Genomic DNA, 15256 nt, shown 5'->3' on the forward strand with positions numbered 1-15256 from the left:
TCCTCCACTCTTTCTTCTCCTCCATGTCAGTGACAGTTACGTAACAGGTTATGACAGTAACACTCAATCTGACAGCCTAGCACATTTTGAGATTTGACAGCTTTAGCTTTTGGAAATAAACGCTAATGCTGTTTGCAAGCAGGTGGAGCTCAGGACTGTGAGAGATTAAGAGGGAGCATCCAAATTCCTTGGCTTTGAGTTGTCTTTGCCAAGGTGTTGAGTTTGCAGATCACAAAATCCTCAATGCCACCTATGCATTTGATGAAGCGAGCTGCAGCTCACAAAACTTATGTGTTTAATAAAATGGGTTAATCAGAAAAGGTGCTACCAGACTCCTGAAGATTTTCTGTAATATATAGGGGGGGAAAGTGCACTTGGGTTATGAATGTCACCCCTTCCAACCTGACCACATCTTTTGGGAAGTAAATTGCTTGTGAATCATCTAGGAATATAGAGGGAGACTCCCAAGAGGAGCTAATGATTGAAAAATTATTCCTTGATACAGACCGATGAAGTTATGAATTGATACAAAGCTGAATTTGTAAATAATCTCAACTATTCAGGAGACATCTTAGCCCTGTCTGATCAATGCACTCCACTGGGTTGGGAGAGGGGAGGAGTTAATGCTTTATGCAAATCTCATCAGCAGGATAAATTAGCTTTAGCCACGAAGAGTCCTGTTTTGGGCTGAACTAGTCTGCTTGTTGTTTGAATGGAAATGAGGTGGGTATGCTGGAACAGAGACTAAGTCCTAGCCTGGCCCTACAAAACAGGGTTCTTCTAGGAATTCCAACTTTCTCCCTCCATTTTACTTTTCATCTCCACAGCCATAAGGAAAGGAGGGCAGACATGGGTAGAAAGGATTGGGAGAGATAAATATCCCAGCTCCATCCAACTGGGTGTCATGAGTGCCGTTGAGCTAAAGTCATCAGCGCAATGGCACACATGACAATGACAAGGAAATAGGGGAAGGGGTACAAGTTAAGTAGCCATCAACCCACAACGACTAACGGCCAACAAACAATAGCCAAACGGATCACGGAGCCACCCAAGCCATCAGCGGCAATACAACGGGGATCGCCCAGCTGAAAGCAATCAGCAGAGGAATGGAAACCTGATGATGGGCGATCCCGGAAACCCTCACCCACCGGCAGGGCAACGCATGGGACAAAGGGGGGTGACGTGACCGTGAGCGAGGGGGCGGTGACCGGCGCGGGGTATTTAAACCCCGCACCGGCGCGCTCCTGTCACTCTCAGCTTTTTTCTACCAACGCTGTACCTGCCCTGCAATAAACCAGAGCCTGATTCGCAAACCAGTGTCTGAATGTTATTCAGAGGGAGGCAGCGCATGACATAAAGCTGAGAGTCATAAACTCAGCCTCGCCGAGCCCCACCGGACGACAACGAGCCGCGGGAGGAGTAGACGGCGAGATGACCAGCAAGATGAGGCCGGAACGGCGCGGACAAGGAGGGCGAGCCGCGCGGCAAGAGACAGAGGAGGACCGACCAAGGCCAGAGGCACCGCGGACTCCCGGAGCCATGGACGCCCACCCCACCCGACCCGAGCCTCAGCTCCAACCCCAAGGGGAGATGGCGACGGAGGCAACCCGACCGCGGGAGGGAGCAGCACGACTTCCGAAACCAGCGGAGGACCCCGCGCCCCACATCGCACCCCAGCAACGGGCGTGGAGCGACAGCCCCACGGCGCTCAACACGGAGGAGGACGACGGAGACACCCATCAGACGGCGGAGGAAGCGGACCCGCGGCAGAGGGACGATGAACCCCGCCGGCAACCCACCCCCGAGGACGCGCCAACGGAACCGGCCCCAGCGGCGGCGCGGGCTGTGGACGAGGAGGCACGAGCTGAACTCGCGGCCATGCGGGCTCAGCTGACGGAACTCCGGACCATGCTCCAGGCGCTTATGCCCCCCGCGCCACCCAACGACGTCCCCGCACAAGCCCACACCCCGAGCGAAGCATCGAACCCACACGGGCCAGCGGAGGGCCAGCAGACGGCACAGGCGGCCGACACCACACCCCGAGAAGCGAGAGGCGGGGCCGCACAAAACGCCCGGGCCCCAAAGGACTTCCCCATCTTCTTCGATGGGACCCCCACAAAACTCTCGTTTTTTGTGACCAACGCTAGGGAGTTCATGGGGAGGCACGGACACTCCTATGACTCCGAGGCCGACAAGATCGCCGCCGTGGCGATCAAACTCCAAGACCACGGACTGGTACGTCCAACTGTACGAGTCCAGCTCCCCCGCCCTCGCCACCTTCCCTGCTTTCATCAAAGAGATGAAAAACTACTTCGAAGACCCCCTAGCCAAAGTACGGGCGAAAAGCGCACTCCAAAGACTTAAACAGGGCACCCGCACGGTCCCTGACTACGCCCTGGAGTTCAAAGCCCTCGCGGGGAAGGTCAGCGACTGGTCCGAGACCACCCTGCTGGAAATCTTCAAAAGGGGGCTCAACCGCGACGTTCTCCAATGGGCCCTCTACCGCGACGACCCAGAAACGTTACACGGGTGGATCCACCTCGCGGGGAAAGCCGAACACGCGCACCGCACCTTCCTCATGACAACCACGGAAGACACAAACGATGCCGGGAAAAAGGTACCCGCACCACACGGGGGGATGGCCGGCCCCATATACCCAAAAAAGAAGTTCAACCGGGAGCCCTGCGGGAGGTGTGGCAAATTAGGGCACAAGACGGCGGATTGCTTCGCCAACCGACCGCCGACCAGCGCGCCCAAGCCCACCCCGAAAATTAGCCCCAAACCACCCAACCCGGGGCCGCCGCCTCACCGCCGAATGACCGTGGCCACAGCGACACCGAAAGAGGGCTGGGACGCTTACTGGGGGGAAGAGGACAATACCGACCCCGACCAGCCGGCGGGAAATGCTCCCCGCCTGCTCTGAGACGCGTGGCGAGGCAGGCGGTGGGACAGCAACGCGGGGGAAAAAAGTCTCACGGGAAATGAGGTCCTCTCAGGCTCCCATGTAGCACCTGGAAGTCATCGAAGATTGCCCTTCCTCATTTGATGGAGGGCACCCATGATTACGATTACAAAAATAAAGGGTTAAAGGTTCACTTTGGCATGGTAGTTGTAATGGCATGTGGAAATGACCTTGGGGGACAGGGCAACAAGGTGCTTGAGGAACATCTAACACTACATGCGGTCTTATGAACCTGAGGTCTTCACATTTAATATTGCAGAGAGAGGATCGTGGCTTTTACTGTGGAACCCAATGAGAATCCTATGAGAAACAGTTGCAATAGTGAGACAAAACTAGTTTGGAGGACAAGAGCATCAAGGAAAGACATAATCAGTATTTACAAAACCTCATACAGGAGGTGGAGTGGAAACAGCAGAGCGACCAATCCTAAAATTGTATTCCATCCCCAGATGAAGGCTCACTGCAAGTTCAGACTGATGGCCTACAGGTCACTACCTTGGATAACTTCCAAAATAAGGTGATCAGAGTTCAGGGCTTAGGCAAATACAGCCATCAGAAGTAAAGCAAAGACAGAGGTAAAAGCTGGGGCAGGGAATTAGAGCCAAGAGACTCACAAGCCAATATGCGTTTCCCCAAGTTAGATCCCACTCCAAATAATGACCTCTTTTATAGGTCACCCTGAATGGACAGGTGTCAGGGCAGGCTGATGTGCAGCAGCAGGACAAAAAGCCTTAAGGAGAAAGGGTTAGTGTGATGATTTCTCCCTGTTGGCTCAAATGGAAACTTTGAATTTGCATCAGACGAGCAGAGGACACAAAAGAGAAAAAGAAAGCTGACTTAGAATGACCCAGTGTTTCTTGCTACTAAAGATTTAACCCTAAGCCTTGGGATGATTATTTTGCACCAGTGTTAATTTTGTTTTGGGGGGGAGGTGTGCTAGCAGTGTGCATCTGGCCATCTTCCTGGTTAGAAAGGGCCTCCTGGAGGCAGAGAGATCAGGGCTGCAGATTAACAACCTTAGTGCTAATGGCTGATCAAGCATCCACCACCATCTGTCTCCGACTAGCCACCAGGATTGAGTGACTCAGAGCTGGCATCTCAATCCTAAAGCTAATTGTTTTTGTTCAACTAGCAGATTCCTTGCAGCTTGCTGGGTTATCCTCCTCCCTCCACCCCACCCCTTTGCCTGCAGAGTGAAAGGGATTAGCTGAAGGATTGCTAAGAGCAGATATTTGAATACAGTTGTAGCTGTGTGTTCAATATGAGGACAGTAAGACAGTTCCAATCAAAGAGAATATTTGTAGCTCAGGATTGAACTTTGGTGTCCTTGGTGCTCTCTGAGCCTGGTTGTTTTCTTGCAGAGATTTCATTGCCAGACTAGGCAACATCTTCAGCGCGAAAAGGGAATGGGGTTCACACTGAAGATGTTGCCTAGTCTGGCAGTGAAATGTCTGCAAGAAAACAAGGCTCAGAGAGCACCAAGGATTCCACAGTAAGACAATTCCCTAATAACTTCCTCCCTTACACCACCAGAGACTAAAACCTTAAACAAGGATGCAATATTGTCCCCAGTTAGGATCCATAATGTAGCTAAGCCAGCATCCTACACTGTTCTAAGGATGTGGTTAAGTCCAAGGCAAAAAGGAATCTCCCAACGTTAAATGCAATTACACCAACAGGTTCCGCAAGACGAATTGCCTATCCCATTGCTAACCGATGTTACATGTTCAGAAGCAAGAGTGCAAGCCCATCTGTGGCTCCATCCTGAAATGGGGTATGCACCCATCAGAATCTGCTCAAACCTGTTCGCCTATCGTGGTCTCCAAAAGAGTCCAGCTTGCAGAATTGAGGCCTCCTACAGCACCACTAACCGTTTCACAGCCTCAATTCTTTGCAAAGCTTTGCTTAACAATTCGCTATAAAAGGAAATCTGGAGAACTCAAAAGCCAGCTCCCTGATTTGTGATCCATTCACAGCAACCAGAAGAGTCAAATAATAAAAGGCATGTCAGCCTCTCTGGAAATCAGAAAGTTGTTACAAAGCCCGAATTAATCAAATCATATACATTCTGCCTCCCCTGTCCGTACACAGTGGCAGACAGCCGACATCATTCTCTTTCCTTTCAGTATTGGGGCTGTGAATGGCACTGCTTATATAGTCAACATGGCATAAGGGGAACGCAGTGGCAAGCTTGGAAGGACTCAGAGCTTGCTGAAGTTTAGTTGATCTTCACAGGAAAACAGCCTAAACAAAGGGGTATCACATAACGGCCCAGGAATGAATAAACAGAATGATGATTTACTTGCAGAGGGTTGGATGGAATGGAATATCCTTGAATTAAGGCATAATTGGATGAATTCTGGCCATAAGCACACCATATTGCAACTTTTTACTGTATACCAGTGTTTCTCAACCTTGGCAATTTTAAGATGTGTGGACTTCAACTCCCAGAATTCCCCGGCCAGCCATGCTTGGCATCTTAAAGTTGCCAAGGTTGAGAAACACTGCTGTATACAAATGGGGTAAGGCAAATAATTTCTTACGTAAGAATTTACAGATCTCTTCCACCACTTGGCTTCCAGATGTGTGGTCTACAATCCCTATCATCTCCAACCAAGATGGCTTTTGTCACTCAGATGGGAAAAACTGGTTGACAGATCATGGGCTGTTCCAGTACCACTGTTCAGCCTCTGCCCACCACTTCCTGCCATGACCTCAGAGATCTCAGGACCTCAGTATGAAGGGCCTTATATTCTGACTTCTGTCTCACAATTGCTTCTGCTTCACCTTTCCCTTCATCAATAATACAGAACCTGCTTGCCAAGGTAGTACATCCTTCTCTGAAAAATCCACCTTATAAAATATTCAGTTGTGATCAGCAGTTGCCCTTGACTGGATGGTTGACTGGATTTTTCCTCCCCACAACCTTTGCTCTTGGGTCTCAAGGTAGGAGCCAAAGTGGAGGGCCATGTGGTGGAGTCAGAGCAGAGGCAGGTCTTATGTCTAGAGAACCCAAGCAACCCTCATCCTGCCTGCTTGGTGACTGAACAGACGAACATTCCAGAAATGGATCATCTTTCCAACAGCACAACATAGTGGCAGATTTGTGAAGCCGGAGGGGGTAGAAATGGTGCACGCAGAGCCACTGCCAAGATGGGAGTGATCGCATTCTGGCATCATCCTGGGCTTGCTGATAGTCCTTCAGCATCTTTCTCATTCTTGTTTATGTGGCTGATGGTCCCACCTTTGGAAAGAAACTAAAGATTAAGAGGATGATGGACAGGCAACTGCTTACACAGCGCTAATGACTAATCTTTCCTGCTACACTACAGGAGCCCCGAAGAGAAAGGATTCGCACATGGGCATAGCACACACCAAACACACATGAAGCATCTGGAAGAACAAGGGTTGTCAAGGGCTGGGGAAGGGTCTCTTAAGAGTCTTGCAGCAGAGTGAGTTTTTCCAGGGAAAGAGTCTGGTTTACACTGAAGGCGTTTTTCCAGCAACTTATCCTGCCTCATCTGGGGAAAACTGGTCAGTCCACAACGCTGCACAGACTTGCTTTTCCTGCAGCTGGGCCTCCAATTCAAAGGCAAAGGAGAAACAGTCAGAACGCTCCACAAAGAAGAGGGTGCAGCCACCAGTGATATCGGCCACTGTTATGACTGCCTCCCCTGTGAAGTCGGGGATGAATAGAGGAATGGAGGCCAGCCAGTTAGGTAAGTGGTGGTGTTACAACTCTTCAGACCATGTTTCTCTTTCATTCTGGCCATAAGCAGCTCACCCAACTGCAATGGGCAGGAAGCTGGAATACTGTCAGGAAGTTCAGTGATGTCCTTGACTGTTGGCGGTGAAGTTGTGTCTCATGCATCACGTCACCTTTCCTTCCAGAATTGCAGGTAGCGATACGCACTCTGTGGAGCACAGACCAAGTTGTTTGAACACTTGCTATAGTGTCTTGCTATTACACTGGGTTATTATTGATCAGCCCATGAGGTGTGTGGATTTACTGAGGAACTGGTCGAGATGAGGCTGTTATTAGGTTATTGTAGATGCTGAGCATTTACATCTTGCATGGTATATTTATTTTTTTCAGTTGCTTAGTATCAAAACAGCCTTGGTACATCTGGGAGGATCCTCAGACAGGTATAGCTGAGTTGGGGAAGAGGGTGGATGGACCATCTACCTCAAAATGTGGGGAAGGATATGGTGAAATCACAAAAAGTTCTCCCATTCCTGCTCTGGATGGATAGACAATTGGAATTGCTTTTTATCTATATTGGTCAATTATTATAAAGTAGGTCAAAGTAAAAGTAGCTTTTTTCAGGGCAAACATAGGATCCAGCAATGCAGGCATGAACTATCAATTAAGGGGTCTTTGTCCAGTCACGTTTTCTGTTGAAAATCCATTGGCCTCTCTTTCTTCGTTGCGCACTCCCTCCGTCCGGTCCCTAACTGCCCTCTTCTCTGTTCTCTGTAGAGCTTGGTCTGGCTCCTGGCAAAGCAGGGAGCCCGGTGTTGCTCTGCAAAGTATGTGGTGATACCAGCAGTGGGAAGCATTATGGCATCTATGCCTGCAATGGCTGCAGCGGTTTCTTCAAACGCAGCGTTCGCCGGAAGCTCATTTATAGGTAACGGATACTATTGTTGAAGTCAAGGAAGGACGAATAATCCAATCATGCACTGCTTGCTGGGGTCAAGCTGCAAGAACATGGAGGGCTTTGGGACAAACTCCACATCAGACAGGAAGCCTGTGATCAGATTCTGTACATTTTCATTTTTAATTCTGAAGAACTGCAGGGCTCCAGAACTGCTCTCCCTGAACCCAACCACTCCACTACATTTTGTCTTCTTCAGACTCATCTTCAGGCTGGGGGGAAAGACATCTAGGACATAAAGCAGATCCATCAGCCTACCATGTTTTGACATTTAGGGAAGAAGAGGGGGAGGATGTCCAGTCATTCTCAATAGCGGCAGCTGACTTAACGTGGGGACTTTAGTTTCTGTTGTAGGTCTACCCCAGCCTTAGTCCTTTTGGCAGGGAGAGATCATTGTTCAAGCGAAGAGCAAGTCAAGGTTGAAGGGTCCACTCTTGGTCTCTTCATTTTGTTTCTAGATTTAGAGGAACCAGTGAACCAACAAAGTCACCCTTTCTAGGCTGTGGAGAGTTCACTGGGCCAAACTGATGTTTCAATACTGGTAAGAAAACCAGTGTCTTGGTTTTGAGATTAGAGTGGGAAATGTCCCATCCATACCTAAAGTCCAGTAGCACGTTTAGAGGGGGAGAAAAAGATTAAGATTTCAGTCCATTGCTAAACGGACCAGCAGTCTTGCTGGCTTCATTTTCTTTCCTACATCTGTTCAGCCTCTAGTACTGGATGGAGAAAGCGCCTCCACACAACGCAATGTGCAGAATTTGGGGATGAGGTGAGAGGCCATCCTTAGTCTTGCATCACCATCACTGACCCCACTTTCTGCCAGAGCCCTGTGCATACGGTAATTGGACTTTCCGGGCAGGAGCCTGTGAGTTGTGAGCTCTAGTTTTGTGATACACCTTAAATCCTTTCCCCCCCCCCCCTCTAGACATGCCAGTAGTCCTTAGACGTGGATGGGACAGTTCTTGCTCTAATCTCAAAACCGAGACCCCGATTTTCTTATCCGTACTGAAACATCAATGTGTTGGGTGTCTCTTTGCTTCATGATGGCAAATTTCGATTGGAAAGAAGTAAATGTCGACGGACCGATTGTTATAAGCTTAGTGGTTCTGTTGCAGCAACTTTCAGGGGAACCCACACTGGTCACAGGGTTTGGCGTTTTTGTGGCTCAGGGTCAAGCTTTTCTGTGACCTTAACCTTCTCTGGAACAGGTGTTTGTTTCATATAGCACACAACACCCCCCTCCCAAATCTAGAATCCCTGGTAGATGCATCTGATGTAACATTATCTTGTCCTCTTGATAGGTGCCAGGCTGGCGGTGGAATGTGCCCAGTGGACAAAGCGCACCGAAACCAGTGTCAAGCTTGCCGCTTGAAGAAATGCCTTCAGGCGGGAATGAACAAAGATGGTAAACGTGAATCGGGGGAAAGGGGCTGATTCTCGGTTGAGCTGTAAACACTGGAACCGGATAAGTCGTTTGCAAGCAGATCTTACCGGCCAACTTTTCCCACCTGGTGCCCTGTAAATGCGTGAATTCATTACTTAGATTTACACTCCACCTTTGTTTTGTAATGCTCCCTCTATTTTCCCCAGCACACCAACCTTGTGAGGTGGGTTTGGCTGAGGGTTTTATTTTTATTTTTTAATTGTATGGCATAGCAGTTCAGTGTTCATGCTGCTTTCCTTGCTGGGAAATCCTTGTGAGGTCCAGCAGCCAGATGTGTAGACTGTTTAGTCGTGGCAAATCACGTTGCCTGGGGTGCACCACAAGGAGGCTGGTCTACATTGCACCAAGTCGGGCTGAGAGAGAGGGACTGGCCGGAGGTCACCCAGCTGTCTTTCATGCCTAAGGCGGGACTAGAACTCTCCTACCACACTGATTGGCTCTTGGGCTGAGAGAGAGAGGGACTGGCCGGAGGTCACCCAGCCAGCTTTCATGCCTAAGGCGGGACTAGAACTCTCCTACCATGCCTGATTGGCTCTTGGGCTGAGAGAGAGGGACTGGCCCAAGGGCACCCAGCCGGCTTTCATGCCTCAGGCGGAACTAGAACTCACAGCCTCCTGGATTCTAGCCCAGCACCTTAACCACTAGACCAAACAGGCTGACTGGCTTAACGCCACCCAGTTGGCTTCCATGTCTAAGGAAGGACCAGAACTCAGTCTCTCAGGAGCTCCAAGAACCAGTGGGGGAGGCTCTGGATTAGGAGGGTGAAGATCTGGGTTCTAGTCCCGCCTCAGCCATGAGCACTCCCTGGGGGACTTTGGGCCAGTCATTCTCTCCCTTTCAGCTCAACAACTAGGGTGGAGTAGTAGGGAAGGTGCTGGATTGCGTTGGAATGTGAGAATGACCTTGGAAGATGGGGGGGGGGGAGAGACTGATGTAAGCCCTCCCAGGTAGACCAGACAGGAAACACGACCAGATGAACTACTTCTACTTTATTGTTAGGCTACATTAACAGAATCGTGCAAGTCTGAAGGTATAAATCTCCTGCCCTCCTTATTTATCACTTGAGTGTTCAGGGTGGGTCTTTCCTGTTTCTTCTTTAGACCGTCACCCTCTTGTGGACTCCCTTTCCTTTATCTGATTGTTCCCAAGGCAGCATCTCCCCCTCCACCCCCGTCTTCTAAGGTCATTCTCACATTCCATTACATAGGGTGACTTTGGGCCAGATGCTTCCTATCCTGTAGTTTTTGAAGCCACTAGCTTAGGGGGTTGAAATCAAAGATGAGACCATCAGCCTACTTTGCTCCAGTTATTTGAACATGGTCAAGAGGAGGAAATGGAAGCTTTTCTGCCCACTTTGGCTGCTCACCGTGATCCTTCTCCGCTTCCAGCGGTTCAGAACGAACGCCAGCCACGCAGCACAGCACAAGTGCACCTTGACCCCACGGACCTGCATTCTGAACAGCAGGCAGAACATGTGGCCACCACCCAGCGTGTGCCGACGCCACCCCGCCCGTCCCTTCAGAGCCACAGGCTTCCCACCGGTTGCTCTGTAAGTGGGGTTTTGCGGGCCCGAGTGCTAACCCCCCCCACCAACCACCGTTTCATGGCCAGCCTGATGACAGCGGAGACTTGTGCCAAGTTGGAGCCGGAGGATGGTAGGTGGCTGGCACTCTGAGAAAGGGATAGGGGAGCACGTCTGTCTGGAGTTACTCTTACAAGTGGGTGAGCTACTCTGCAGTTTTAAGTAAGCTGGCTGCAAACAACAGCGCCCCCTGCTGGTGCAGTCTTAGCTCCCACAGGGAAGCTTAATGTTGTTTAGAATGAATGAATGAATGAATGATCTTTATCATGGTCTTTGACCAGCCTCCACAATAAAAGAAAATAGTTTAATCTAACAATTCATTGTCAGGAAAAAGAAAAACAATGAAACAATATGTCTGATTAAAAGTTTTTCCAGAATTGTATAGCTTGATAAAAATATCTGGCCACCTGGTGTGTGAGTGTAGAGCCAGCATCCCTTAAAAAGAAATAACCAGAAAATCTGTCAGTATGACTCTCAAATTTAGAGAAGATGGGGGATATCAGAGCACATCTTGGGGCATCCTAAAAAGGACACCGTACGAGGACACAGGCAAGCGCTTCTACCTCCCTGGATCCACAAAGGCAAAGTCTCTGTGAATAAGGAGTCCCAGCTTTTGCTTCCAGTCTTGTGTTATTAACAAGCAAGTGGGGAGGCTGGGGAAGGAATGGAAGCAAAGTGATCCAGAGATCGAAGGTGAGTCCATCAGCAGCTTATCTCATAAACAGAAACTCAGCTCAGGTGGCGAGAAAGCCGTGAAGCAGCGTTATAAATCTTTCAAAGTCTCTGCCTTAAGGATTCGTTATAAATGAAGGTGGGACATTCCTCTTACAGTTCCAAGACCATGTTTTTGCCCCTGTGCGGAATTCTTCTTTCCTTGATCTTGCTTGACAACAAGACACTGCATTCTCCCACCGCACTAGGCACAATCTGAATCAGGAATTCTGACGTGTGGGGTCAGATTTAGAACCGGCCCCCAGGCAAATATTGGGCTAATCGAAGGTCATATTTGGGTATTCATCTATTTCATGCTTTACTGTTGAGGGTATGTCTCATATTTTAAACGAAGAGTCAGAAATTCCTGCAGCCGTACAATTTGAGCATAGAGCAAAAGGTCCATTGATTCCTAAATGCCACATTATGTAGCTTCGTTTCCCCAAAATAGAGGGCCAGTTGGGATAGAAGAATTCCCCAGGGATGTTTACACAGCCTATGCAATGGTCACTGTAGGAAATACCACTTCAAGAGATACTTGGGGCTTAAACGGCAACTGTTCTGCTTTAAATTGTGAAGTAAATGAGCATAGTATTCACAATTTTTCTCCACCACACCACACACGCTTGCCAACCTCACTAACCTCTGCAGACAACACTGATGGGCCGTTTTCCTTTGCAGCAGATGAAAACATTGATGTGACAAGTAACGAGCCAGAACACACGGGGGCAGAGGCTCACCGGTCCCCGCACCCGGCCACCAACCCAGAGAGCGTTTATGAAATCTCTGCCCGACTCCTCTTCATGGCTGTGAAATGGGCAAAAAATCTTCCCATCTTCTCAAACCTACCTTTTCGTGACCAGGTGAGCCTCCTCAGTCACGCCTAGGAACCAGCAGCTTTAGCAGGGAAGATGTGGCTTTGGAGTTGAGCCAGCAAAAAGGCAGTCCTCGAGAAAGGCTGGCTTCTAAGATGTAATTCATAAAACCAAATAGAGGCAGTCTTTACACTTGCAGCTCTTTCTATATATAGGTTGGATTTAGAGCTCGTGATATTTAAATAGATCGATCGGTTTAAAGCGATGCACTGGAGATAAGTCAAGAAAAACCAACACGGTGAATATTAGGTGAATCTGCAGCTGTGACTGTCATGTTACGGGCGGATTAGGGGAGGTAGCAGTTACTGGTTTGGTGAAAACTGTTCACAGTTCATTTATCTTTTGATAAATCAAGTGCCAGGAGTAGGATTATAAAAGGGAAAAATCTAGAGGCTCTTGCTGAAATACTTACAGGCTTATTTAAGGAACGGGAGTCGCTGCAGTGGGACTTTCCCAAGGATTTTTAGGGACTCGACGCTGTGTCCTATTGCTTGCAGGTGATCTTACTGGAAGAAGCTTGGAGTGAGTTGTTCCTGCTCTGTGCTATCCAGTGGTCTTTGCCTCTGGAAACCTGCCCCCTCCTCTCTTTGTCAGACCAAACCTCCACCTTCCACGCCAAGACCGCATCTGGAGGAACGGATATCTGTGCGCTGCAGGAAATAATTGCACGCTTCAAAACGCTGGCGGTGGATCCCACTGAATTTGCCTGTATGAAGGCGACTGTTCTTTTTAAACCAGGTGAACCAGTGGGTGGGTGGGGGGAGCACATTCGGGTTACAGGCGAAGTTACAAATTTTAAGCAATGTGAAAATCAAAATACAAATCTGCATGAAGACGTACAAAGTTGGCAGTCTAGATCACACCATTAGAAATACGATTAGGCTATGTTTCCTTTTGTTTTTCTTATCTCATGCTTTGTTTGGCTTATACGTCTTGCTCCGCATGACGTTCTTATTTGAAAATTCAGTAGCATTTTATTTATACACACACACACACACATGCATGTGCGTGTAAGTGCATTTGTGCATGAAGGTATGCTGGTCCTTCACCGTAATAAAGATTTGTTTGTTTGTGCACGAGTGTGTGCATTCACTGAGCCCTCTGAAATATTGACACACACACAAAAAAAACTTAATTAGAAACATTTTTATACAACTGTCACAGACCTTGGAACATAAAAGTTTGTGTCAAGGATCAGATCTCTTTATAAAAGCAGCATTGCTTAAATCTCAACTTTTCCTCTTTTTTTGTTTTTAAGAAACAAGAGGACTGAAGGATCCAGACCAGGTAGAGAATTTGCAGGATCAGTCACAGGTGATGCTGGGACAACACAGTCATATACATTACCCTAGTCAGCCAGTCAGGTACCTATAGATGTGTGCTCTTTTCTGTGCTGCCTCCCTCAAAGCTTGTCTCACAACCTATTTTAATTTTTTTTGTGTCAAGTCAGTTTTTGACTCCTGGCAACTGCCTGAACTAGTCAGTTTGCTATTTTCTTGGCAAGTTTTTTTTGGAAGTGGTTTGCCATTGCCTCCTTCCTAGGGCTGAGAGAGAGGGGCTGGCTTTGTGCCTAAGGCAGGACTAGAACTCACGGTCTCCTGGTTTCTATCCTGGTGCCTTCACCACGACACCAAACTGGCTCTCTTAATTTTATAGTGTTCTTTTTTTTCTGATAGTGATTCTTTCGACAATAGTAGCATGACAGAAAGGAAAAGGTGAACCCCTCTTCTAGCAAGGAAACACAGATGCAGGAACAAGCAGGACGCCCTCACGATCCCGATGAGCCTGCTCAAGTTGTTTCAGCAAAATGAGGTGCTCCGTAGAGAAATAAATCCAAACCTCCCACACTCACCCCAAAGTAAAAATCTTGATTGAGGATCTCCCCAGGTCCTTTCAATGTTTTGACTGATTCTGAGGAAAGACTCTTTTTTTCAGTGCTTCAATGACCCCATTAAGTTTTAGGTACCAAATGAAGATTTTTAATTTTGATTTTTGGTATTCTCCTGCTTCTTTGATACTATTCTACTACTGCACTGTTTGGATTTTTTTCTGGCACCTTTTAAAGATGATTCTTTTCTATTGTCTTGCTTTGTTGAAAACTTGCACTGTTTTTGAAAATATACTTTGTCACTAACTTTGCATCCTTTGGGCCTGACCTTACTTCAGAAGAATGACACGATGGTGGACTTGTTCTTTTAAAGAGATTTTTCTGAAAAGTTAATTTCACCCTTCCAAAAGGGAGGACTTTGCCAAGAATCTTCCATTTCTTTTGTGGTGGCTGTCAATTCTCCTTTATAGTGTTCCAGAATGCTAGGTCAGGAGATTAAGAAAGATGCAAAATGGTTGCAAAGTTGCATCAAGTAGCAACAAGGAAAAAAATGCAGCAGAAAAAAAAATTGTGGAGGACCATGTTCTGATGCCAGTTCCTGTTGGTACATATTTGCTGATATAGCTATGAATCTCTACCTATATTATCTCCTAGGTTTGGAAAGCTGCTACTGCTGCTTCCTTCACTGAAATGCATTTCTTCGGAACGCATCGAGGTTCTATTTTTCCGCAGAACCATTGGGAACACCCCTATGGAGAAGCTGCTGTGTGACATGTTCAAAAATTAACATGCTTTTTGGAGGAGCCATGAGAAATCCTAAGCAGGTACCTCTGTATGAAAACCTGGATCTGAAACGCAAGCAGGAGGAGAGGCAGAGAAACCTCTTCAGATGGTTGGGGTTTAGGCTGGCACACCAAGTGATCATAAACAGTGCTGGTGGTTCAGTTGTAAAAGTCGCCCCATAGTACAGAAACTGCTTCAGACCCACTTGTACGAGAGAGAACAGTGTGGGAATAATGTTGGACTGTAGTGTGAAACTACTGACTTGAATCCACATTTTAGTCAGGCTTATTGTACATTCAATGGAATCAGTAGTATGCGAAGTACCACCAAGCTCAATTTTCTGTCAGGAAACAGCTCAAGTGCCTCTTGCTAAGAAAATCAGAAGTTTCTTCCATCTTCCAGATTGAGGCATT

At 47.9% G+C, this 15256-nt stretch overlaps 1 protein-coding gene across 1 annotated transcript; it reads left to right on the forward strand.

Annotated features, from left to right (window-relative positions):
• Nucleotides 1–6623: 6623 nt before the first annotated feature.
• On the forward strand, nucleotides 6624–14847 carry NR2E3 (nuclear receptor subfamily 2 group E member 3). Its single transcript, XM_063314187.1, has 8 exons — nucleotides 6624–6681; nucleotides 7443–7593; nucleotides 8922–9025; nucleotides 10453–10719; nucleotides 12039–12220; nucleotides 12730–12970; nucleotides 13491–13596; nucleotides 14715–14847. The coding sequence occupies exons 1-8, from the start codon at nucleotides 6624–6626 to the stop codon at nucleotides 14845–14847; spliced, it is 1242 nt and encodes a 413-aa protein (XP_063170257.1).
• Nucleotides 14848–15256: the final 409 nt, after the last annotated feature.

The sequence above is a fragment of the Candoia aspera genome, chromosome 13, assembly GCF_035149785.1.
Source record: "Candoia aspera isolate rCanAsp1 chromosome 13, rCanAsp1.hap2, whole genome shotgun sequence".
Classification (NCBI taxonomy): Eukaryota; Metazoa; Chordata; class Lepidosauria; order Squamata; family Boidae; genus Candoia; species Candoia aspera.

Coding starts and splice junctions, on each gene's coding strand:
- NR2E3 (XM_063314187.1), top strand. CDS start 6,624: ATGACTGCCTCCCCTGTGAAGTCGGGGATGAATAGAGGAATGGAGGCC. Junction 9,026..10,452: donor GGCGGGAATGAACAAAGATG/GTAAACGTGAAT, acceptor CTCCGCTTCCAG/CGGTTCAGAACGAACGCCAG. Junction 12,221..12,729: donor ACCTACCTTTTCGTGACCAG/GTGAGCCTCCTC, acceptor TATTGCTTGCAG/GTGATCTTACTGGAAGAAGC.